A 23,511-nucleotide genomic window follows, 5' to 3' on the forward strand; every position below is an offset into this window, starting at 1 on the left:
AAATGTTAATAATGTGCCACTATCTCTGTGAAGTCACATTGGTCTCTTCAAATTACCTTTAAACCCATATTAGCTGGCGCCAGAATGTGACATTTTATTGTAATTGTGGCATAGTGTGACATTTTATTAAATGTAACAGTTTAATGTAGCCTATTGTAACCCACTGTGTTGTGTTGTCATGCAACTGTTGCGTTGCCTAGTGAGTCACTGAGCAGATATCACATTGTGTCGCCAGGCATAGTATGCGTTCCCCATCTGATTTCTAGGGCAGCGTTTGCGCTAACGTGTCAAATGATGGTAAAAGTTCAGTGACTTGTGATGCGAAAGCATAAATGTGATCACAATGGCAGATGCAAAGCCTTTTTACAACATTGGATATATACAGTATATGAGGCCTAAGTGGCTGGAACTCCACACACACGTTGCTGGAGCATGCATGGCAGGAGAAAAGCAGATTACTGCTTTAAGCAAACCATTAGATAATAACTTCTATATAGGATGTACAGAATGGGCTGTGTTTTAGCTGTGGAAATGTACTAGCTAAATCAAGTCATGGCTCAAGGCGGTACGGTTTCTCCTATTGTGGAGGTTGTTATCAGTGGGAGGTTGAACCCACTGACAGGATCCCACTGACTACTGAATGAGGCTGAGTCATGTGTACTTAAAACAAGGTCATTAATGAGGCTCTACCACAGAGCATTTCAGACACCAGCCTGCCCTCCATCCCGCACAAGCACACAAAAACACAATTTGACACCCCATGTTCTCTGGCAGCCCCTCCTTGTCGTTTTCTTGCATGTAATGAGTCTTGTATGTTTTTTAGTGCCTGTTGCTATGGTGAGTTGGTTGGTAGTTGGCAGGCGGTTAGAAACGGTATGGAGGGTGTTTTTGCCTGTGGCCATAGATGGTGGTCTTAGAAGACTGGTGTAACTTTCCCATCTCCCTCATGTTATTTAAAAGCTCTTGTCCGTTGAATCTAATAGTCCCACATTCAGGCATGCTAAAGCCCCTGAATAGCTCTGTATATCACTTGGTGAGCAATACTTTAAACCTGACTATGACCTGATTTGTCTAATCATGGTACACTTATCTTCTGATTGTTTTTTTCCGCCAGGTCCATATGTGAGATTAACCTGGAGGCAGAGCTGTTCACCCTGCAGGATAGCAACGCTAAGCTAGTGGCGGCACTTCACGAGGCTAACACTGGTGTGGTGGAGTGGAAGAAACAGCTGGCTGAGTATCAGGAAGAGACTGAGAGGCTCCGAGATCAGGTAAGCACTATGGCGACAGGCTACTGCTATTCTGGCTGTCTGCGTCTCAGCTACAAAAGGTCTAGATGCATAATGGTTGATTATTAGGTTTAAGAATGGGTAACCTTTTGCCACGTTGGTGTTAGAAGTAGGATCCTGACCATGAGAGAGATTGTTCTCAAAGCAACAGCAGATGATCTACTTAAGATCAGTGGTCCCGTGGCAGTTAAAGGGGCTAGATTTCCTGATTGGGGGGGTTAATGTGGGTGTCCTTCTCAGTGAATTTTTAAAAAATAGTGGAAAATTTAAGTTATCCTTTTTAGATAAAACTATACTAAATATAATCACACCACCAAATAACTGATTAAAATACTGTTTTGCAATGAAGGTCTACAGTAGCCTCAACAGCACTCTCTGGGGTAACACCATGGTGTAGCCGGAGGACAGCTATTTTCCGTTCTCCTCCTCTGGGTACATTGACTTCAATACAACACCTAGGAGGCTCATGGTTCTCACCCCTTTCCATAGACTTGCACAGTAATTATGATGACTACGGAACAATTATCCAACCTATCAAGCTCTTGCAGCATGAACTGACATGTTGTCCATCCAATCAAAGAATCAGAGAATGAATCTAGTACTGAAAGGATAAGCTACAGCTAGCTAGCACTGCGTAAAATGTTGACTCAAAGAGAGAGAAAGACTATGGTGTGCGCAACTCAATATTAGGAAGGAGTTCCTAATGTTTGGTATGCTCAGTGTATTTAGTATATATATATATATATATATATATATATATATATATATATATCTAAAAAGGCTAACTTTCTTTGTTTCATTTTTTTTTTTTAAATGAAATTCACTGGGTAGGATGGTCCTCCCCTTCCTCCTCTGAGGAGCCTCCACTGTCCAATATGCAGTAATAGAAAAAAGGCCATGGTCATAAAAAATTGTCCTCTCATCTTAAACGGTACCGACCGCAACTGCTATGAATGTAGTTTGAGGAGTTAGCAAGATAACTTTGGTCAAATCTGAGATAACCGGTACCACAAATATGGCTCATCTTTTAGCCAGTTACATTTCTATGGCAACGAATCCTTCAGATCTAGAAGGGGGAAACCCCTTGTTTTAATGGCATTCCAATAGAGATGTATCAAACTTTTGATTAACTACTGAAAGATCCATTACTATCATGCTTTAATTACTCATATATAAATGGCAAACTGTCAGACACAAAAAGAGGGACTAAGAGAGGCCCATCCTATGTTTAAGAGTGGGCTCTTTGCCTTTTTGCCGATTTAAAACCTTTACATTTTCGGTAGATTGCCAATGTTTAAAGTATCCTCCTTTTTAAAGTCATACAGAGTTGGCAAAAAATGAAATTTCATCCTCCAGAAAAGGGATATCTAGTATTACAGCCCACTGGCTAAACTCCAATGTACTGATAGTATTTATTTTGTCTTTCTTGGAAAACATGTACTAGAACGGTATAATATTTATAAAGGACATTGTAAACAGGGATAGTATAATTGTCACACAAGCAACTAATAGTGTGGAGGTGTATGCTCAATACAAAATTATATCCAATTCATCGTGGCTCTGCCACAAAATTGGAAGAGACAATATCAAACAACAATTTACACATCAATCCTTTCCTTTCAATTTAAGCTATTATAACAAATACTTGCTACAAAAAGAACGTTCAATATATGGGGCATTGAACAGTCAGCCTTGTGCCGAGCCTGCTACAAGGAAACAGAATCAATAGAACATATTTTCTGGTACTGTTCATCGGTGAATTGCTTTTGGAGTCTGGTCCCGGAATGGTTGTTATGTCATAATGTCAGGGTTCAGATGGACCTGCAAACTGTATTGTTAGGGGATGTGAAAAACCACAATCAGTCAACAGGAAATATCATTATACCCTTGGGTAATGCATTTATTTTTAGGGTAATATCAGTTTAAGATCACAACAAATGGTGGATTGGCCACTGTGGGTGAAAATCCGACTCTTGCAGAAAGAGGAAATTAGGAATGTATGTATAATTATTTAACTACATGTCCTGTGTACATGAAGTGTTGTCGTCTGTTTGTTTACACCAATCAGGTTGGGGGGGGGGGGGGTATAAAATAAATAAAGGGGATTAAAATTATGGTAAAAAATTACATTGATTGATAGAACCCACAATCTTCAATATTGAAGCTGATCTCATAAGACCCTTGTAAGACATCACAGTACAGGACCAAGGAAATCAACTTCAAGTTTTAATGTCACATGCAGTGAAATGCTTTTCTTGCAAACTCAAAACTGAAAACCCAACAATGTAATAATCAATAACAACGTAATACTGGGAAAAAAAAAGAAATAAGAAGAAATATGAAGAACACAACAAGTAACTCAGCATACTATATACAGGGTCAGTTCCAATACCATATTTACAATGTGCAGGAGTGATGGCGGGAGATATAGGGGTAAGGTGACTAGGCATCAGGATATAAGATAAAATGAGTAGCAGCAGCTTGTATGTGAGTGAGTGGGTGGGTGTGCATGTGTGTAGCGTTAGTATAAATGTATGTGCAGGTTGTGTGAGTGAGCAGATGATGGAGTGAGTGTGCATAGAGACAAAAAATAAAAAGGTCAATGAGGATACAAGCTTATAGTACCCATCTGGTCTTGAAGTTGCCTAGGCTAGCTAATGCTAGCCAACTTCTTTCACCAATTAGCTTCAGCAGGCTGGTGTGTGGGGCCATGGCAGAATGTGTTTAACATTAGATGGCCTATCTCTGGGGCAAGTTAGGGGCCAATATTTTCATGTTGCACAACTTTTAGTAGTTTCATGAAATGCTTTCAATATTTGTATATTTTTGACAATTTATAGTTTGTATTGACATTTTAAAATATTGTCCTATGTACATTGTGTAATTTACTGATGGTCCCTAACTAGTCCCATAGGGATATCGAATGTCAAAACATATTGACCATGAGCGAATTGATGATCACTTGGGTGCTGCCAGCTCTGGGCATGTGGGCAGGATTGAAATGAACCCAACCCAAGGAAAACTGTTACGGTACCCTTCATTCCGTGGCATCCAATGTTTTTCCTATCAGAGCTGTGGACACCACTGGTTTGATACAATGTTAATTCCTTCCTGGGATATCACTGTTGACGTGCCTCGATAATCAGAGGGTGAAATGTGTTTTGCATAATTTAATTCAAAAAATAGAAATGTGCCCTTGGTCAAGCTTAATGAGGTTCTTTCATGTGGCAGATTAAAGTACCACGGCAACAAATCTGCCTGGAAAAAATGGCTGTCAACAGTCATATTTTAGCTCCAGGCACTGAGGGGAACAACATCCATCTCAGTCCAACAAAGTGAAGGTTATCACCTTTTGTAACAAAGTCAACCAGGTGGTTGGAATTAGACCATTTCTCCAGGGCTGGAAGGCAGTTTTAGGACAGGACACCCTACTTCTCCCTTGCCTTAGTTGGGGAGGAAAAGACAAAACACCAGAGAGGAAGAACAGAGAAGCCATTGGCTATGGAAGCCATTGGCTAGTAAGCCCTTTCCTCTCCAGGCTCTCGAAACAGTAGACTAGTTTTGTTAAATGAGGGCTCTGGTGATTTGTTTTCGGGGTTCTCTCTGACACTGCAGGGATGCTCTGGTCCCCAGCCTGCTCTCTCATGTCTTGCCTTGCACTTCTGTAGCTGAGACGCGGTAGGAGCGAAGGCGTACGTCCTCTGTAAAGACAAACGATCTCAAGAGATGGTAGAGCACACACTGTTTTAAAAGCCCATCTGTTGGTTCTCTCACAATGCTAACAATGGCCATACAAGCTCTTTTCTGCTCATTTTACCATATTGTATTCGTTACTTGTTTCAATGTCACATGCACAAGTACAGTGAAATCCCTTTCTTGCAAACTCAAAACCCGACAATGCAATAACACACAATAAATATTAAGATCACAATAAGTAAGTAAGCATACTATCTATGTAGAGGGTCAGTTCCAGTACCATATTTACAATGTACAGGAATACTGGATTGATGGAGGTAGATATAGTATGTATAGGGGTAAGGTGACTAGGCAACAGGATATAAAATAGAGTAGCAGCAGCTTGTATGTGAGTGGGTGTGCGTGAGTGTAGAGTCATTATAAATGTATGAGAGTGAGCAGATGATGGAGTGAGTGTGTAGGGCCCAGTGAGTGTGCGTAGAGACAGTGCAAAAATAAAATGTCAATAAAGATACAAGGTTAACTCAGTCTGTGTAGCTATCTTGTTAGCTACTTATCAGTCTTATTGCTTGGGGACAGAAGCTGTTCAAGAGCCTGTTTGGCGCCAGACTTGACCGGTACTGCGTTCCATGCGGAAGCAGAGAGAATAGTCTATGCTTGGGTGGTTTGATTCTGGTTGGTACCTGCCACCTTACCCTTATATTTTTAACGATTTTCCGGGCCTTACTACCATACCGCCTGATATAGATGTCCTGGATGGCAGGGAGCTCGGCCCCAGTGACGCTTCGAACACACCGACAGCATCATTGCGCAAAATAGTACGCAGCATCATCTGGATATGTATGCAACAAAAGTTCAACATTCACCATTTCTGTCAAGCTGTCTACGCATACAGTTTGACACACACGTTCGATAAATCCAACAAATGCACCACACCGAACGCACTGCAACTGCCTCTGCAAGGCAATGCTGCAAGGCAAACTGTAGCGTCATGCGATCGAGGGCGGTGCTATTGCCATAACAGGCACTGATGCAGCAGGTAAAAATGCTCTCAATGGTACAGCTGTAGAACTGTTTGAGGATCTGAGGGCCCATGCCAAACTTCTTCAACCTCCTGAGGGGGAAGAGGCACTGTCACGCCAGCTTCACGACTATGCGCGTGTGTTTGGACCATTTTAGTGATTTGGACACCGAGGAACTTGAAGCTATTGACCTGCTCCACTACAGCCTGTTTCCTGTAGTCCACGATTAGCTCTTTGGTCTTACTGATGTTGAGGTAGAGGTTGTTGTTCTGGCACCACACTGCCACGTCACTGACCTCCCTGTAGGCTGACTCATCGCCGATGATCAGGCCTACCACCGTTGTATCATCAGAAAACTTGTTGATGGTGTTGGAGTTGTGCGTGGCCACGCAGTTGTGGGTGAACAGGGAGCACAGGAGGGGACTAAGAACACACCCCTGTGGAACACCTGTGTTGAGGATCAGCGTGGCGGAGGTGACGTTGCCCACCCTCACAACCTGGGGTCGGCCCATCAAGAAGTCCTGGATCCAGTTGCAGAGGGAGGTGTTCAGACCCAGAGTCCTAAGCTTGGTGACGAGCTTGGAGGGCACAATGGTGTTGAACGCTGAGCTGTAGTCAATGAACAGCATTCTTACATGGGTATTGCTCTTATCTAGGTGGGTAAAGGCTCCTAATAATTTTCCTGCAAGGCAACTGATAGTTGTTTTAGAAATCTTATCAGTAGGTCTGTTTTCTATGTTGTCAGCGGTGGTATGAGGGCAGTTGTGCGCAAGCAGTAACATCATTCCCTCTGGGAGTTATTGTGACATGGATTTGATAGGATGGAGTTGGGTCCTATAGGAATTCAAGATACCCCTACAGCAGTTTTCTTGAGCTCCGATGGATGGCATGATATGGAATCTTAAAGGGCCATTATGAATATGCAGAGGAGATGCAAATAAAGAGATGGTAATTGCGAAGGCTGAGCACAAACCCATGAAAGTTCTAGTCAGTTTTCAATAAACAAGTCAGTTTGTTGTTGTACGATTCTAACCATGTTCTTATCTGTTAAAGTCAAAATAATTGGGGGGGAATGGTTGTGGAGTTATGACTTCAAGGGGAAAATGGTTTATCCTCCCTTTTTAAATCACAACTCACCACATGAGTAATTGTGGAATTCAGACCTTTTCAGTCAATTTCTATGCTAAACACATACAAGCAGGTCAAATTAATGTCTACATCTGCAAACCTTAATTTAAAACCCTTCTGCCAATTAGTAAAATGTCTGCATAGTGATGTATTCTGTGTTATTGTGATCCTTTAACACGTCATAGCTGACCGCCGAGAGGAACTGATGCTCAACCATCCACTGTCATTGCATGTACACAAGGGTTGAAAAACTCCTTATTTAGTGTTATTCTCTCTCTTCCTTTCCCTCCGTCTCTCACTTTCTGTTGTTGTGTGTTTGCAGGTGGCAGAGCTGGAGGCTCAGAGTGGACGGCCTGGTCCCAGTGGGTCTGAGACGAGGGATGAGCTGACCCAGTCCTTGGAGGAGCTGGAAGCCTTGCTCAAAGCAAAAGACGAGGTAAGGCTCAGGGCTCTGACCCTCTTCTAGGCAACCAGGTACTGCTAGCCTCAAGGAGCCAGGCTTCTAGTCTCTCTAGACAGTGCCATTGAAAGAAACTAGTGAGGTATAAACAAAGGTTTTTGCTTGAGAATCTCAAGAAACTAGTTGTTCTTGAGTTTTTTTTAAAGCACTTCCCATCTGGAAGCAGAAAGTCTTGGTAGAGGTATTTTGCATACTATAAATTCCACCTCTTGTTCAAAGGAAATTGCTTTAGGTATATCTATATTGGGTGGATTAAATGAATCCCAGCTGCATTATGAAAAACTGTCAGTCATCCAAACAATCAGATTTATTCGATTTTGAGAAAGACCAGTATTATTTTGGAGCAGCTACAAACTTGGTCTACTGCTCAAGAGTGCTATGAGTAATGACAACGCCCAAAACGATCTGAAAATAGGGCATCACATTTACAGTGCCTTCGGAAAGTATTCCACATTTTGTTGCATTAAAAAAAAAAATGGTCATATATATATATATATATATATATATATACGCTGTCAAAGTGGAAGAAGAATTTTAAAAACTTAATGAAAAATAAAACACTGATCTTGATTTAATCATGTTAGAAACACATTTGGCAGCAATTACAGCTGTGAGTCTTTTTGGGTAAGTCTCTAAGAGCTTTGCATACCTGGACTGTACAATATTTACCCCTTTTTTTTATTCTTCAAGCTCTGTCAAGTTGATTGTTGCTAGACAACAATTTAAGTCTTGCCATAGATTTACAAGCCAATTTAAGTCAACTGTAACTAGGCCACTCAATAACAGTTTAGATTTGGCCTTTTGATTTAAGTTACCGTCCTGCTGAAAGGTGAATTTGTCTCCCAGTGTCTGTTGGAAAGCAGACTGAACCATGTTTTCCTCTAAGATTTTGCCTATGTTCAGCTCTATTCATTTATTTTTATCCTAAAAAAATCCCCCTCGTCCTTGCTGATGACAAGCATACCCATAACATGATACAGCCACCACTATGCTTGAAAATATGAAGAATGGTACTCAGTAATGTGTCAGATTTGCCCCAAACATAATGCTTTTTATTCAGGAAAAAAAGTGAATCTCTTTGACACATTCTTTGCAATATTACTTTTGCGCCTTGTTGCAAACAGGATGCATGTTTTGGAATATTTGTATTCTGTACAGGCTTCCTTCTTTTCACTCTGTCATTTAGGTTAGTATTGTGGAGTAACTACCATGCTGTTGAACCATTAGCAAGTTTCTCCTATCACAGCCATTAAACTCTGTAGCTGTTAAAAAATTACTATGGGCCTCATGGTGAAATCCCTGAGTGTTTTCCTTCCTCTCCGGCAACTAAGTTAGGAATGATGCCTGTATCTTTGTATTGACTGGGTGTATTGATACACCATCCAAAGCCTAATTAATCATTTCACCCTGCTTAAAGGGATATTTAGTGTCTGATAAATGTTTTTACCCATCTACCAATAGGTGCCCTTCTCTGCAAGGCATTGGAAAACCTCCCTGGTTTATTCAACATACTTTTGGCCATGTAGTGATTGTGGACACCATCAAATTAGTGGATTTGGCTATTTCAGCCTCACGTGTTGCTGGCAGGTGTATAAAATCAAGCATACCGCCATGCAATCTCCATAGACAAATTAATGGCCTTACTGAAGAGCTCAGTGACTTTCAACGTGGCACCGTCATAGGATGCCACCTTTCCAACAAGTCAAATTTCTGCCCTGCTAGAGCTGCCCCGGTCAACTGTAAGTGCTGTTATTGTGAAGTGGAAACATCTAGGAGCAACAACGGCTCACCCGGGAAGTGGTAAACCACACAAGCTCACAGAACGGGAACCCATAGTGCTGAAGCGCGTAGCGCTTAAAAATTGTCTGTCCTCGGTTGCAACACTTACTACTGCATTCCAAACTGGCTCTGGAAGCAACGTCAGCACAATAACTGTTTCTTCATGAAATGGGTTTCCATTGCTGAGCAGCTGCACACAAGCCTAAGATCATCATGCGCAATGCCAAGCGTCGGCTGGAGTGGTGCAGTGGAGACCCGTTCTCTAGAGTGATGAATCACGCTTCATTCTTGATGATTCTGTGCTTCCAATTTTGTGGCAAATGTTTGTGGAAGGCCCTTTCCTGTTTCAGCATGACAATGCCCCCTGTGCCCAAAGCGAGGTCCATACAGAAATGGTTTGTCGAGATCGGTGTGGAAGAACATGACACAACAAACTTTTGAAAAACTCAAGATGGTTGAATACTTTCTGAAGGCACTGTATCTAAATTGATCCGTTTCCTTGTGGCGTTCAATCAAATCAATTTATAACATTTTTGACGTGTTTTTCTGGATATATTTGTTGTTATTCTGTCTCTCACTGTTCAAATAAACCTACCATTAAAATTACAGACTGATAATTTCTTTGTCAGTGGGCAAACGTACAAAATCAGCAGGGGATCAAATACTTTTTCCCCCTCACTGTAGTTGCAGTGAAATGTGTTGTTTTACAGGGTCAGCCATAGTATTACAGCACCACTGGAGCAAACTAGGGTTAAGTGCCTTGCTCAAGGGCACATTGGCAGCTTGTACACCTTGTTGGCTTGGGTGTTTGAACCAGCTATCTTTCGGTTACTGGCCCAACGCTCTAACCACTACACTCCTGGGGTCCTTTGTGGACCCCAGGAAGAGTAGCTGCTGCTTTCAACAGTAGCTGCTGCTTTTTGATTGTGAGGTATTCTAGGTCGGGTGAACTCGCCCTCAGCTCGTCAACTTCTTTATCCAGAGACGGAACATTAGCGAGTAATATACTCGGAAGCGGTGGGCGGTGTGCGGGTCTCCTGAGTCGGACTAGAAGTCCACTCCGAGTACCTCTGCCGGCGATGTTTTGGGTCAGCCTCTGGAATCAGTTCAATTGCCCAGGGGAGTACGAACAAAGGATCCAATTTGGGAAAGTCGTATTCCTGGTTGTAACTAGTCAAAAGATCACATTTGGGATCTGTTTGGTATCTGGCTAATGATTAGCCCAAGCTGCTGGTTTCAACAGCTAATGGGTATCCTAATAAAAAACCAAAGGATTACTGTATTTGTGGTCTCTTTTTTTTTTTTAGATAATCCACAATCTACATAGCAGGAAATCAGATATCCATGAGTTGGAGAAAGAGAGAGAAGAGGCTGTTCAGAGACTTCAGGTGAGTTTGGGGAATTGGGGTAGAACATGCATTTTTGGCTTCTCTACACTAGTGAATACTGAACACCAGTGATTATCAACCGCTTTAGGGGCACTGAGATTTTTCAAATGGTATGCAAAAAAGCAGGTTGGGGGGGGGGGGGGGGGAACAATTGATATGACATTGACCATTTTAACATGAATTGATCTGTAGTCCTCTGTCACTTGTGGACTTTCTAGGATCTGGAGACACGAAACGCAGAACTGGAGCAACGGGTGGAGAGCATCGAGCAGACTCTAGCTTCCACTCTGGAGGAGCGGGAACGGGCGGAGAGTGAGGTTCAGCGGGTCGTCGACGTCCTCGAAGTCAAGATATACGACCTGAATGACCTGCGACAGAGCTTGGCCAAGCTCATCAGCAAATAGCGCACCACAATGATAGAAGTTTTGAGGGCGATGGACAAGGAAGGAAAATTAAGCTCTTTCAGAACAATGTTTTCTTAAGCACATAACTGCAGTGAATGAGAGTAGCACCTTGACTTCACCTGTTGCAGCTGTACATAAGAACCAGTTATATTGTTAGGTGGGAGGCTGGGAGCATAACCCACAGGGTCAGTTTTTCTATTTAAATGTTGTTCTGTTGAACTTTACACCATTTCATGTAAATGTAGTTAGGTTTTGATTCTGTCCTTTTATAGAGGTTCTTAAACTTCAAACGTAGTTGAATTGAATCTGCGGTTGCACTTAAAAATGTAGGTGCCTAATTATTGTTTACGTTTGTCAATATTATGAATGATTAATAAGTTAACTTCTATTGTCTTATGTATTGTATTACAGCAACAGTTGCCATGATAATGATTTGGTGATCCTACAGAGACGTTACTGCAGAATGATGAGCTGCAGAGGACTTATCACCAAAACTACATGAACTCAGCAAAGAACCTTGCCAAGTACAGTAATGTGAGTTATGCGCATTATCCAATGTGCAATCGTTTACAAATAGATTTATTAAAAGCACAAGTAGTGTTATTAGTAAATATCTCCTGTACTTGAGTCAATACATATAGCTAACTTGGTATCTGAACTTTCACTGATGTACACCAAGTGATTTTCTTCTGACCTCGACTTTGAGGCATTTTTTCTTGGTATTAAATACAAATAAAATTAAATCAGTGTTGAATTAGCAATACTATTTTTTGACAAGTACTCTGTAGGTAATGTAGCATCATCAAAGCATATTCTTGTTAATTTATACAAACTGCAATTGTATTCTGTTGAACAATGTGGTTTCTCATTTTGCTTCAAATGCACATTGACTACCTAGAAGTGTTACTGACTATCAGTTTTAATCTAACAATTGATGTGGATAATCGGAAAGTTTCACATGCTCTGTGTACGTCATGATGCCTATATTCTTAGTTTTTGGAACATGGTCGTTTTACATTTTACTAGCCCATCTCTAACCTTCTGGAGAAAACAGTGGCCATAAAATGTTTTTTAACAATACAAAATGCAGTACCAAAGATGCACTTACTTTTCTTACCCACGTAGCACACTCGTTCTGTACTGACTGGACTGCACAATACATTTAAGATAATGAAAAAAATAAAATAACTTGAATTGCCTATGGAATTTTTCTGTCATTAAAATTGAGTTTAGGATCTGTAGTGTTCGTATCCTCTTAATATTCACAAGTTATTTAAGCCCCGTTTTCCATTGGCAACGGTGCTAGCTCGGATTGCGTTTCCATGCCTCCAGAAATTCGAAATGGTGCCATGTTGCTAGGTAGCCAATGTTTGACTGTGCAGCTGGCTTTGCTAATGTTGCTAGCTTTAGCAAGATGTTGAATAATTGTATTCATGCTCACCGTGCTACCTAGCAAGATGTTGAATTATTTAATTAATGCTCACCATGCTGTAACTAACGTTTCACCATACTCCTGCCAGTGCCAGCCAGACTCTGCCTTGTATTTAGGTTGCTAACGCTAGCTAGCTAAATGGTTAGTGTCATCGCTAGCATAACAGGCTAGCTAGCTGAATTCCTACCTCGCTTACAATGGCATTGGCAATTAGCTAGCTAGCAAACCAGACGACAGGTTAGATATAATGTAGCTTTAAATACGACCTGGCCAGCTAAAGTTTCTAGCTAGCTTGTTTCAACTCTGATTTGCTAGCTAACATTAAGTCGCTAGCATTTGAGGGCTGATTGTTCTCATGAAAGTTTGTGTAGTGCAAAAACATTATGAAGGATACAGATATGGTGATAATGCGTGTCATGTCTGACTACTGTAGTACTGCTTTTCCATGTGCTAGCTAACAGGAACAAGCCCAGACTAGCTCAACTTGGTGTCAGCATCCAGCAGTGGTCAGCTGGTGGTTGCATAGTAATGCATTCAGCCTGAATTCTAGTCGAGCTGGTACCAGTTGTGAAACTGGCTGCGCTAGCCCGAGTTTCCCTCGACTCGGCTTGAATTTGAGAATTGCATTCGAGCCAGCTCGAATTTGGCCCTAATTTTAAGTGCCAGTGGAAATGGGGCTTTATTGACCACCACTAATACCTCAGCAAACGGATTTCTTAATTCATCCACTGTTTGAGCGTGTTCAAATACCGTAAAAATGATCATTCCCCCCCCATGGAGTAATCATGAAACATTATTGGATAGGTGAAAGGTGGTGTATATTTGTTGTATTTTCCTGTAATTTCACAAGGGAGTAAAGTAATAGTTTTTTCAGTATTAAAACAGGGCCTTACTAATCTCACTGAACAACACAATTGCCTGATTTTACTTTACTTTCAGCATAGGAGGAATCCATGTTTATAATATTGAAAATTGAAGTTATTGTATGTGGAACTTGACAATATTGTGGAACTAAAATCTTTGTGTACAGTTCAACATTAAACGTTTGCAAAAATGTGGTTCTATTTTTCAATGCTATGTTGTAGTAGCCAATTAACAATGAACTACATATATCTTGAGAAAATAATCGACTGACACCAGTGCTTGACTTGGGCAGGAGCTCACCGGAGCTGAGTACCGGCACCTAAATGTTCTTCTGCTAGAGCTCCTACACCTCTTATAGAATATTAGCTCAAAAGTATTGTGGAGCTCCTGCACCTAAATATAAACCGCACCGGCACCCAAAATGAGTACCAGAAACTATTTCAGTCCAAGTCAAACACTGACTGCCACATCAGTCATTTAACAGATTATTTTTTTATGATTTCCCCTTAGCTTAGGGGTCTGAATATTTGACTTGCCAGTAATTTGGGATAGATGTTCCATTTAGTTTTGAACATGAGCCCTGTTTTTCAATCTCTAATAAAAAATCATGTCTACTGCACTCAAGATCATCAAGCACAAAAGCATTGGCCTTTTGTCAGCTTGTTGGTTTCCTTTGCATGAATTGTTTTGCATGAATTGTTTGTCACCTTGATTTATCTGTTAATCAATGTTTTTGGAGCAGTCCATGCTCCGATGAAGGACTGAATTTTGAATTAACAAAAAGTTTCTCTAGTCTAGTCAACATCAATTCAATAGACTGTCCCAAGAAAACATTTTGGTCTAGATTTAATCAGATTGACATTAGCATAGCTTTGTCAAATATTTTTTATAACAACACCAAGATGGAAACGACAGGCTGTGGTCTAATGGGAACAAATTAGCAGTAGTGGGCAGAACAAGCACGAGCTAGCGAGATCCTATTGGTACATTCTCGCATTATCTGCAAGTACGCGTGTGCAACTCAATTCGTATTTGCACTGCTAAACAACGCGGTTTAAAAAAAAAAACGTTTACAAAGGGTAAAGGGTTTACAAAGTGCACTCTGTTAACAGAGTCTAGTTTTGGGAACAGACAACTGTTTTGAGATCAAATGTTTAATTGATGAGAACATTTGCAGAATGTCGGTCAAAATCCATCTCGTTCCATCTTCTCCCACTGCCCGCCAGTGAGCTTCCTCTCTGGTTGTGAGTGGAAACTAAGAGGAGGCGTCACATTTAAACATCCAGTGAAATATTTGTAAAATAAAATACTTTGTTTTATAGTGAAATGCTTTCTTACAAATAAGTGTTAAAGTATTTACTAAAATAAACTGAAGTAAAAAATAAATAACAAAAATAACATAACGGGGGCAATGCAAATAGTCTGTGTAGCCATTTGATTAGCTGTGTCTTATGGCTTGGGGGTAGAAGCTGTTCAGAATCTTTTTAGACCTAGACTTGGCACTCTGGTACCGCTTGCCATGCGGTAGCAGAGAGAACAGCCTATGACTAGGGTGGCTGGAATCTTTGGCAATTTTTAGGGCCTTCTTTTGGCAATTTTTAGGGCCTTCCTCCGACACTGCCTGGTATAGGGGTCCTGGATGGCAGGAAGCTTGGCCCCAGTTATGTACTGGGCCATACGCACTACCCTCTGTAGTGTCTTGTGGTTGGAGGCCGAGCAGTTCCCATACCAGGCGGTGATGCAACCAGTCAGGATGCTCTCGATGGTGCAGCTGTACTTTTTGAGGATCTGAGGATCCATGCCAAATCTTTTCAGTCTCCCGAGGGGGAATAGGCTTTGTCGTGCCCTTGTCATGACTGTCTTGATGTGTTTGGACCATGATAGTTCCTTAGTGATGTGGACCCCAAGGACTTGAAGCTCTTAACCTGCTCCACTACAGCCCCGTCGATGAGAATGGGGGCGTGCTCGGTCCTCCTTTTCCTGTAGTCCACAATCATCTCCTTTGTCTTGATCATGTTGAGGGAGAGGTTATTATCCTGGCACCACACTGCCAGGTCTTTGACCTCCTCCCTATAGGCTGTCTCATCCTTGTCGATAATCAGGCCTACCACTGTTGTGTCGTCGGCAAACTTAATGATGGTGTTGGAGTCACGCTTGGCCATGCAGTCATGAAGGGGACTGAGCACACACCCCTGAGTGCCCCCCGTGTTGAGGATCAGCATGGCAGATGTGTTGTTATCTACCCTTACCACCTGGGGGCGGCCCATCAGGAAGTCCAGGATCCAGTTGCTTAGTCACAGGGCCTTTAGCTTAGTGATGAGCTTGAGGGCACTATGGTGTTGAACGCTGAGCTGTAGTTAATGAATAGCATTCTCACATAGGTATTCCTTTTGTCCAGGTGGGAAAGGGCAGTGTGGAGTGCAATAGAGATTGCATAATCTTCTGATCTTTTGAGGCGGTAATGGTGTTGTGAGCCATGACCAGCCGTTCAAAGCACTTCCTGGCTCCAGACGTGAGTGCTACAGGTCGGTAGTTATTTAGGCAGGTTACTCTGGTGTTCTTGGGCACAGAGACTATGGTGGTTTTCTCGAAACATGTTGGTATTACAGACTCGGCCAGGGACAGGTTGAAAATGTCAGTGAAGACATTTGCCAGTTGGTCAGCGCATGCTCGGAGTACACGTCCTGGTAATTCGTCACACCCTGCGGCCTTGTGAATGTTGACCTGTTTAAAGGTCTTACTCACATCGGCTACGGAGACAGTGATCACACAGTTGTCCTGAACAGCTGATGCTCTCATGCGTGCTTCAGTGTTGCTTCCCGGAAGCGAGCATAGAAGTCATTTAGCTCGTCTGGTATGCTCGTGACACTGGGCAGCTCGTGGCTGTGCTTCCCTTTGTAGTCTGTAATAGTTTGCAAGCCCTGCCACATCCAACAAGCGTAGGAGCCGGTGTGGTACGATTCAATCTTAGTCCTGTATTGACGCTTTGCCTGTTTGATGGTTCGTCGGACGGCATAGCGGGATTTCATATAAGGGTCCGGGTTTGAGTCCCACTCCTTGAAAGTGGCAGCTCTACCCTTTAGCTCAGTGCAGATGTTGCCTGTACTCCATAGCTTTTGGTTTGGGTATGTACGTACAGTCACTGTGGGGACGACGTCATCGATGCACTTATTGATGAAGCCAGTGACTGATGTGGTGTACTCCTCAATGCCATCGGAAGAATCCCGGAACATATTCCAGTCTGTGATAGCAAAACAGTCCTGTAGCTTAGCATCTGCGTCATCTGACCACTTCCGTATTGAGTGAGTCACTGGTACTTCCTGCTTTAGTTTTTACTTGTAAACAGGAATCAGGAATATAGAGTTATGGTCAGATTTGCCAAATGGAGGGTGAGGGAGAGCTTTGTACTTGTCTCTGTGTGTGGAGTAAAGGTGGTCTAGAGATTTTTTTCATCTGGTTGCACATGTAACAGGCTGGTAGAAATTAAGTAAAACTAATTTAAGATTCCCTGCATTAAAGTCACCGGTCACTCGGAGCTCCCCCTCTGGAGCATTTTCTTGTTTGCTTTGGCCTTATACAGCTCGTTGAGTGTGGTCTTAGTGCCAGCATCGGTTTGTGGTGGTAAATAGACACCCACGAAAAATGTTGATTTAAACTCTCTTGGTAAATAGTGTGGTCTTCAGCTTATCATGAGATACTCTACCTCAGGTGAGTAAAACCTTGAGACTTCCTTAATATTATATTTCGTGAACCAGCTGTTATTTACAAATGGACACAGACTGCCACCCCAGGCACCGAAAACCCAGCCAGCTGTATGTTATCCATGTCATCGTCGTCCATCCACGACTCGTTGAATCCTAAGTTATTACAGTTTTTAATGTCCCGTTGGTAGGATAGGCTTGATTGGAGCTCATCCATTTTATTATCCAATGATTGCACTTTGGCTAATAGGACTGACGGTAGAGGCGAATTATGCACTCGCCATTGGATCCTTACAAGGCACCCCGACCTATGAAGGGGCGTATACTTAGGCTACCGAATTTAAGCCTTGCCTAAAGAAAAAATGCTGTGCACGAACACCCGAAAACCCCTGCCAAAGTCCAAATCGTCAATTTCATCATAATATACCTGCAAACCGTTTCGACTGCCAATTTATACTTGCTACCGAAGGTTTACACAGGCCAAATCAAGCTCTGTACCACATCGCCGTGCGCCTCCCATATTTGGTAAAAATGGCTTCGCATTGACATGATTGGTTGACGGTAGGTGGGGTCAGGAGATCCTGTATAAACACATACTCACTTCCTTGACAACAGCTCTGCGAAGCACAAGAAGTATGAATGCTCTGACTTCTGCAGAGGCCGCATCGCATTAAATGCTGTACAGCCACCGGATTGATGACGAAATTAACATGTATTGGGGTTGACATCCATACAAGCATTATACTCAGATTTTTACCTCAACATAGTGTAAAATACACAAACAATAGCTTAAGTGTGAGCTGTTCTTGCCATAATATGGGCTTGGTCTTTTACCAAATAAGGATATCTTCTGTATACCACCCTACCTTGTCACAACGCAACTGATTGGCTCAAACTCATTAAGAAGGAAATAAATTCCACAAATTAACTTTTAACAAGGCACATCTGTTAATTGAAATGCATTCCAGGTGACTACCTCATGAAGCTGGATGAGATGATGCCAAGAGTGTGCAAAGCTGTCATCAAGGGTGGCTACTTTGAACAATATAAAATATTTGGATTTTTTTAAATGATTTCATGTCTTTTGATGTCTTCACTATTATTCTACAATGTAGAAAATAGTACAAATAAAGAAAAACCCTTGAATGAGTGTCAACTTTTGACTGGTACTGTATAGCCATTGATTCTTGAAGAATATAACTTAATGCCTCATGAGCTTAGTTCAACAGTCACTCTCCATGAGAACCCAAATTATAAACTTGTTTTTCTCTGTTTGTAAACAAACACTGTATAGCCTCATAACATGGTTAAAACAATAATTGGGATGGATGGTCAGTCCTTGCATCCATAGCACTGTTTATTAATCTGAGTGGTTACATTTCTCCAGGCCCATCCCTCAGCTTTTTACCAAAACAGAGGCGAGGTGACTGTTTTTGTTATTGTTTCATCTGTATATTTGGCCTTTAAACATATGCATATTATCAAGATATCAAAGTCTCACCAATAAAAAGGTAAACAATCCAGCATATGATATTCATTTTTCACATGTAAATAGCACTTCAGTAGTACTGAAAGTATGCCATTCCATGATCACAGCATTTATTTTTCAACTCTAATCAATGACCCCAATCAGTCATCCATGACAAATCATAAACAGAGCTGGCAATTATTATTTATTTCACCTTTATTCAACCAGGTAGGCCAGTTGAGAACAAGTTCTCATTGACAACTGCGACCTGGCCAAGATAAAGCAAAGCGACACAAACACAGTTACACATGGGATAAACAAACGTACAGTCGTCGACACAATAGAAAAGTCTGTATAGTGTGTGCAAATCTAATAAATCCTTAGTTTTGGGGTTATGCTCAGGTTAAACAATTTGGCTAATCAATATTTCCAAGTCCTATTCTTGAAGATCAAGGGGTATAACATATTGGAATGACTGAAATTCTGATATAATATCTTTATATTAAAAACTAGTCTATGTAGTAGAAAGCGATTGGTTAGAAGAAGCCTACATAACCAACCCATAAAGTAAAATGTAACCTCCATATATGGCTATGTCAACTTTAACATTGATTTATTCAGAAATAGATGCTCAATTGGTAACATACATTTGTCTTCTAATGCCTCTTAAGGGGTTCAGTAATCTAAAAGTAACAATCAGATTACGTTACTGAGTTTGGGTAATCCAAAAGTTAAGTTACTGATTACAATTTTGGCCAGGTAACTAGGAACTAACGGATTACATTTAGAAAGTAACCTACCCAACCCTGCAGGTGTGGCATATTAAGAAGCTGATTAAACAGCATGATCATTACACAGGTGAACCCTGTGCTGGGGACATTAAAAGGCCACTCTAAAATGTGCAGTTTTGTCACACAACACAATGCCACAGATGTCTCAAGTTTGTAGGGAGCGTGCAATTGGCATGCTGACTGCAGGAATGTCCACCAGAGCTGTTGAGGGAGAAGTTAACGTTAATTTCTCAACCATAAGCCGCCTCCGTTGTTTTAGTGAATTTGGCAGTACGTCCAACCGGCCTCACAACTACAGACCACGTGTAGTCACGCCAGCCCAGGACTTCCATAACAGGCTTGTTCACCAGCGGGATCGTCTGAGACCAGCCACCCAGACAGCTGATAAAACTGTGGGTCTGCACAAACTGTCAGATACTGTCTCGGGGAAGCTCATCTGCGTGCTTGTCGTCCTCACCAAGGTCTTGACCGGACTGCAGTTTGGCATTGTAACCTACGTCAGTGGGCAAATGCTCACCTTCAATGGCCACTGTCACACTGGAGAAGTGTGTTCTTCACGGATGAATCCCGGTTTCAATTGTACGTCACGTGGGCTAGAAATTTGCTGATGTCAAAATTGTGAACAGAGTGACCGACCCATGGTGGCAGTGGGGTTCTGGTATGGGCAGCCATAAGCTGACAACGAACACAATTGCATTTTATCAATGGCAATTTAAATGCACAGGGATACCGTGACTTGATCCTGAGGCCAATTTTCGTGCCATTCATCCGCAGCCATCACTTCATGTTTCCGCACGATAATGCATGGCCCCATGTCTCAAGGATCTGTACACAATTCCTGGAAGCTGAAAATGTCGGTTCTTCCATGGCCTGCATACTCAGACATGTCACTCATTGAGCATGTTTGGCATGCTCTGGATCGATTTGTACGACAGCATGTTCCAGTTCCCGCCAAAGAGTGGGACAACATTCCACTGGCCACAACAGCCTGATCAACTCTATGTAAAAGATGTTGCGCTGCATGAGGCAAATGGTGGTTACACTAGATACTGACTGGCTTTCTGATCCATGGCCTTTTTTTTTGGTATCTGTATTCCCAGTCATGTGAAATCCATAGATTAGGGCCTAATGAGTATTTCAACTGACTGATTTCCTTATGAACTGTAACTCTTTAAAATTGTACTTTTGACTACTAGATTTCTGTATGCTAGCTATGCTACCAGTTTATACAAATGGGAGTTAACGTTTAGCACTGTCTTTCTAAATCTGAAAAGGACAACTTCTAAATGGTTTGCAGTGATTTTAGTAACCACATTCTGGGCCTGTTACATGACAGATGACAAATATCCACTTTGTTAGATCAGATTTGTTGAATGTGTGCCAATCCAGCATCCTATCCCACTGTGCATTCCATTGATCTCTTTACCGCTTCTATCCCCATTACCTCCCCACTCTCTTCCCAGGAGTTCAAACTGATGTGTATTTTAAATCCCTACACGAAGCATCACAAAGATATTTTTTAACTTGTTCCGATAGCCTTTTGTCAAAGTTCTCCATGTTTGTTGTCACGGAAGTGATGTACCGCCCCCACCTACCGTCAACCAGTCAATGCTGAGCTATATGGAGCCCTCCATATTGTTACAAAATTGGGGTTGGCAGAATGGAGCTCGATTTGGCCTCCACAAGCTCGTCACACCCTCGCTCCGGACTGCATTGCCGGATCAAGCATAAAGTGGCTTTTACACCGCTGAAATCCACAAGCGGCTCCGTGTTACCTTATTGCAGACACTGCCATTGGATGCAACGAAACCAGACCTGGCTATATATAACCAACAAAATCGCATGCAGCTGCATTTCAAGTTCAAACACTCAAATTAGACTGATGCATGTTAATTTTGATCAAGGGATTTATGCCTATCAGTGTTCTGACATCGATAGCCTAGACTATCTAGCGCCATTTAACTTCTTACGCAGTAAGGATAATAGGGGAGTGGTTTGTGACGCACAAGAGGAGCCGCTCAGTTACACCTCAAACATCTGCAATGTAGATGTTGCAAATGCTGGTTAATGTTCGATCTGATTGAATCCAGGCCCTAATCTTTAAATTATATTTAAAAACAATTTTGGATTATCAAGACAAATAAGGCCAGCCAAAGTACATTTTGGTATGTTTATTTAACAGTTGTGCTTATGTTCCACAAAAAGCACCAAGCCAACTGTTTACTTCAGCTTCTTCTTGGGGCGCAGGTTGTTGGTGTGTCCACACTTCTTCTTGCGGCAGTTGACAGCACGAGGATGGAGGCGAGCGTAGCACCTGCAACAAGTTCAGAACTGTGCAAAATGTATGGCCAAGATTGGTCCAGCGGTCTAAGCCACTGCCCTAGCGCACTTTCCTTCCTCACTATCCGGTCTACTAAAAGTAGTTTTCCTTTGTACACAGCAACATTACTGCAGTTGCTCTGAAAGATGTTGTATTTGTCACCTCAATCTCAAATGTGGATGGATGTTTTTTACTGCAAAGGGGAAACTTAAAAACAGTGTAAAGATAGGCTTTAACCTTAATTGTAAAAACAGTTCATTACCACCATTAATGCAACTGTACTCAGCTCTACTTACTTGCGGCAGATCATTTTGTCACAGTTGTACTTCTGGGCCAGCTGTCTCAGAGATGGCTCGATAATGCCTCCACGAAGACGCAGCACAAGATGAAGGGTGGACTCTGGATGGGAACATTACCATAGTGGATAGATGATGCAAAGTTCACTGGTATGTTCTCACACAGGGCTGATTCTTAACTAATGAGCAGCATGACATGCGCCCACAACTCGTAATCACTTACCTTTCTGGATGTTATAGTCTGACAAGGTGCGACCATCCTCAAGTTGTTTGCCAGCGAAGATCAGACGCTGCTGATCAGGAGGAATGCCTGAGAATAAAAAGCATATTGATTTAATGAAATCACTACAGCACACACCTAGTATCAGTGTAAAAGCCACCTACCCTAAGTATTTAAAACAGCCCATTTTGTCATACTATATTACAGATAAAATGAAACTTAGCACACCATATTATACCTTCCTTATCCTGGATCTTGGCCTTGACATTTTCAATAGTATCGCTGGGCTCAACCTCAAGGGTGATTGTTTTCCCCGTCAACGTCTTCACGAATATCTGCATCCTGGTAGGCTGTTGGGATAAAATATGGTGCGAGTTGATGGCAGTAGCTAGATACATATATTTGATCTACTTAGAAAGTCAGCCAATCCCCAGCGCATCTAAAAAAAAGCTCATTAAGTATGAAGTCTTTGAAGAATAGTTAGCTATCCCATTGGCATTTAGAATGAGCCGCTAACAATCTTGCTAACTTACTAGCTAGCTGTGGCAAGCTAACTAACTAGCCAACAGCTGCGGTCAAGCGGGTGCTTCGAGCAAGGCCTCTTTGCCACATGCTGGAGCTCGTTATATTTCAATACTCATATTTAGACTTTACACGTCTCAGATATGATAACCAAATGGATATTTAGACACTTATTTTAGCGGAGGGACACTGGTGTATTTCTATTACATAATAAATGAGTCTTCTAGTCAATTTCGCAAAAGTTGTTACGGACAAATATATACACCCACCCGGCAGATAGCTGAGCCTCAACGAAAAGAGGCTGTACAAGGCGGAAGTTATATTACATCATATCCCTCTCTGCTTCGCACCAGTTTTTTTTCATGCACAAATCTGTTTCATCAAACCTGACTCTACTAACAGTTGCAAAATGTGGGCACAATTAGATTTAAGATGATAGAAAGTTGCAATATACTACTGGAATTACTCAATTGTATTCTCAAACGAACACAACCGATCACTAACTTGGACCAGGCGTTTAGATAATTGAATTTTACTGCCACCTGCTGGTGTGACTGAGTGCACTGTTCTGGTGAGGTCATTTCTATTACCATACTTTTCTCAGGTGTGCATTATTTTAATTAGGATGTATTTATAAGAACAATCTATCGTCAATGTCTGTTTTGTATCTTTTCTGCTAGAAATACTGCCATTGATAGCCTATGGCTAAATGCATGAATGTATCAGTGGAG

General features: G+C 41.8%; 2 protein-coding genes across 4 annotated transcripts in view; one reads left to right on the forward strand and one right to left on the reverse strand.

Moving 5' to 3' along the window:
* LOC106573912 (homer scaffold protein 3) overlaps positions 1-13,656 on the forward strand; it is a 44,090-nt gene extending 30,434 nt beyond the window's left edge. For all 3 annotated transcript variants that reach the window (XM_014149365.2, XM_014149366.2, XM_014149367.2), the window contains 4 exons: positions 1,115-1,271; positions 7,458-7,571; positions 10,682-10,762; positions 10,981-13,656. In XM_014149365.2, coding sequence (XP_014004840.1) covers positions 1,115-1,271; positions 7,458-7,571; positions 10,682-10,762; positions 10,981-11,166 — 538 coding nt within the window. In that variant the 3' untranslated portion in view covers positions 11,167-13,656. The remainder of the gene's footprint in view (positions 1-1,114; positions 1,272-7,457; positions 7,572-10,681; positions 10,763-10,980) is intronic.
* Positions 13,657-21,578: 7,922 nt separating this feature from the next.
* LOC100136537 (ubiquitin-60S ribosomal protein L40) lies at positions 21,579-23,150 on the reverse strand. The gene is made up of 5 exons (XM_014149371.2): positions 23,050-23,150; positions 22,497-22,608; positions 22,262-22,348; positions 22,039-22,141; positions 21,579-21,736 (listed from the first exon to the last, which is right to left on the reverse strand). Exons 2-5 carry the CDS (start codon positions 22,597-22,599, stop codon positions 21,643-21,645), a joined length of 387 nt encoding a protein of 128 aa, XP_014004846.1. The 5' UTR covers positions 22,600-22,608; positions 23,050-23,150; the 3' UTR covers positions 21,579-21,642.
* Between the last annotated feature and the right edge of the window lie 361 nt (positions 23,151-23,511).

This window comes from Salmo salar, chromosome ssa16, assembly GCF_905237065.1.
Source record: "Salmo salar chromosome ssa16, Ssal_v3.1, whole genome shotgun sequence".
NCBI classification, from domain to species: domain Eukaryota; kingdom Metazoa; phylum Chordata; class Actinopteri; order Salmoniformes; family Salmonidae; genus Salmo; species Salmo salar.

What these genes read in the sequence shown, in the direction of transcription:
- LOC100136537 (XM_014149371.2), bottom strand. Translation starts at nt 22,599, where the DNA reads ATGCAGATATTCGTGAAGACGTTGACGGGGAAAACAATCACCCTTGAG. An exon ending in CAAGATCCAGGATAAGGAAG is followed by an intron (nt 22,349 to 22,496) that starts GTATAATATGGT and finishes TTTTATTCTCAG; the next exon opens with GCATTCCTCCTGATCAGCAG. An exon ending in AGACTATAACATCCAGAAAG is followed by an intron (nt 22,142 to 22,261) that starts GTAAGTGATTAC and finishes GTTCCCATCCAG; the next exon opens with AGTCCACCCTTCATCTTGTG.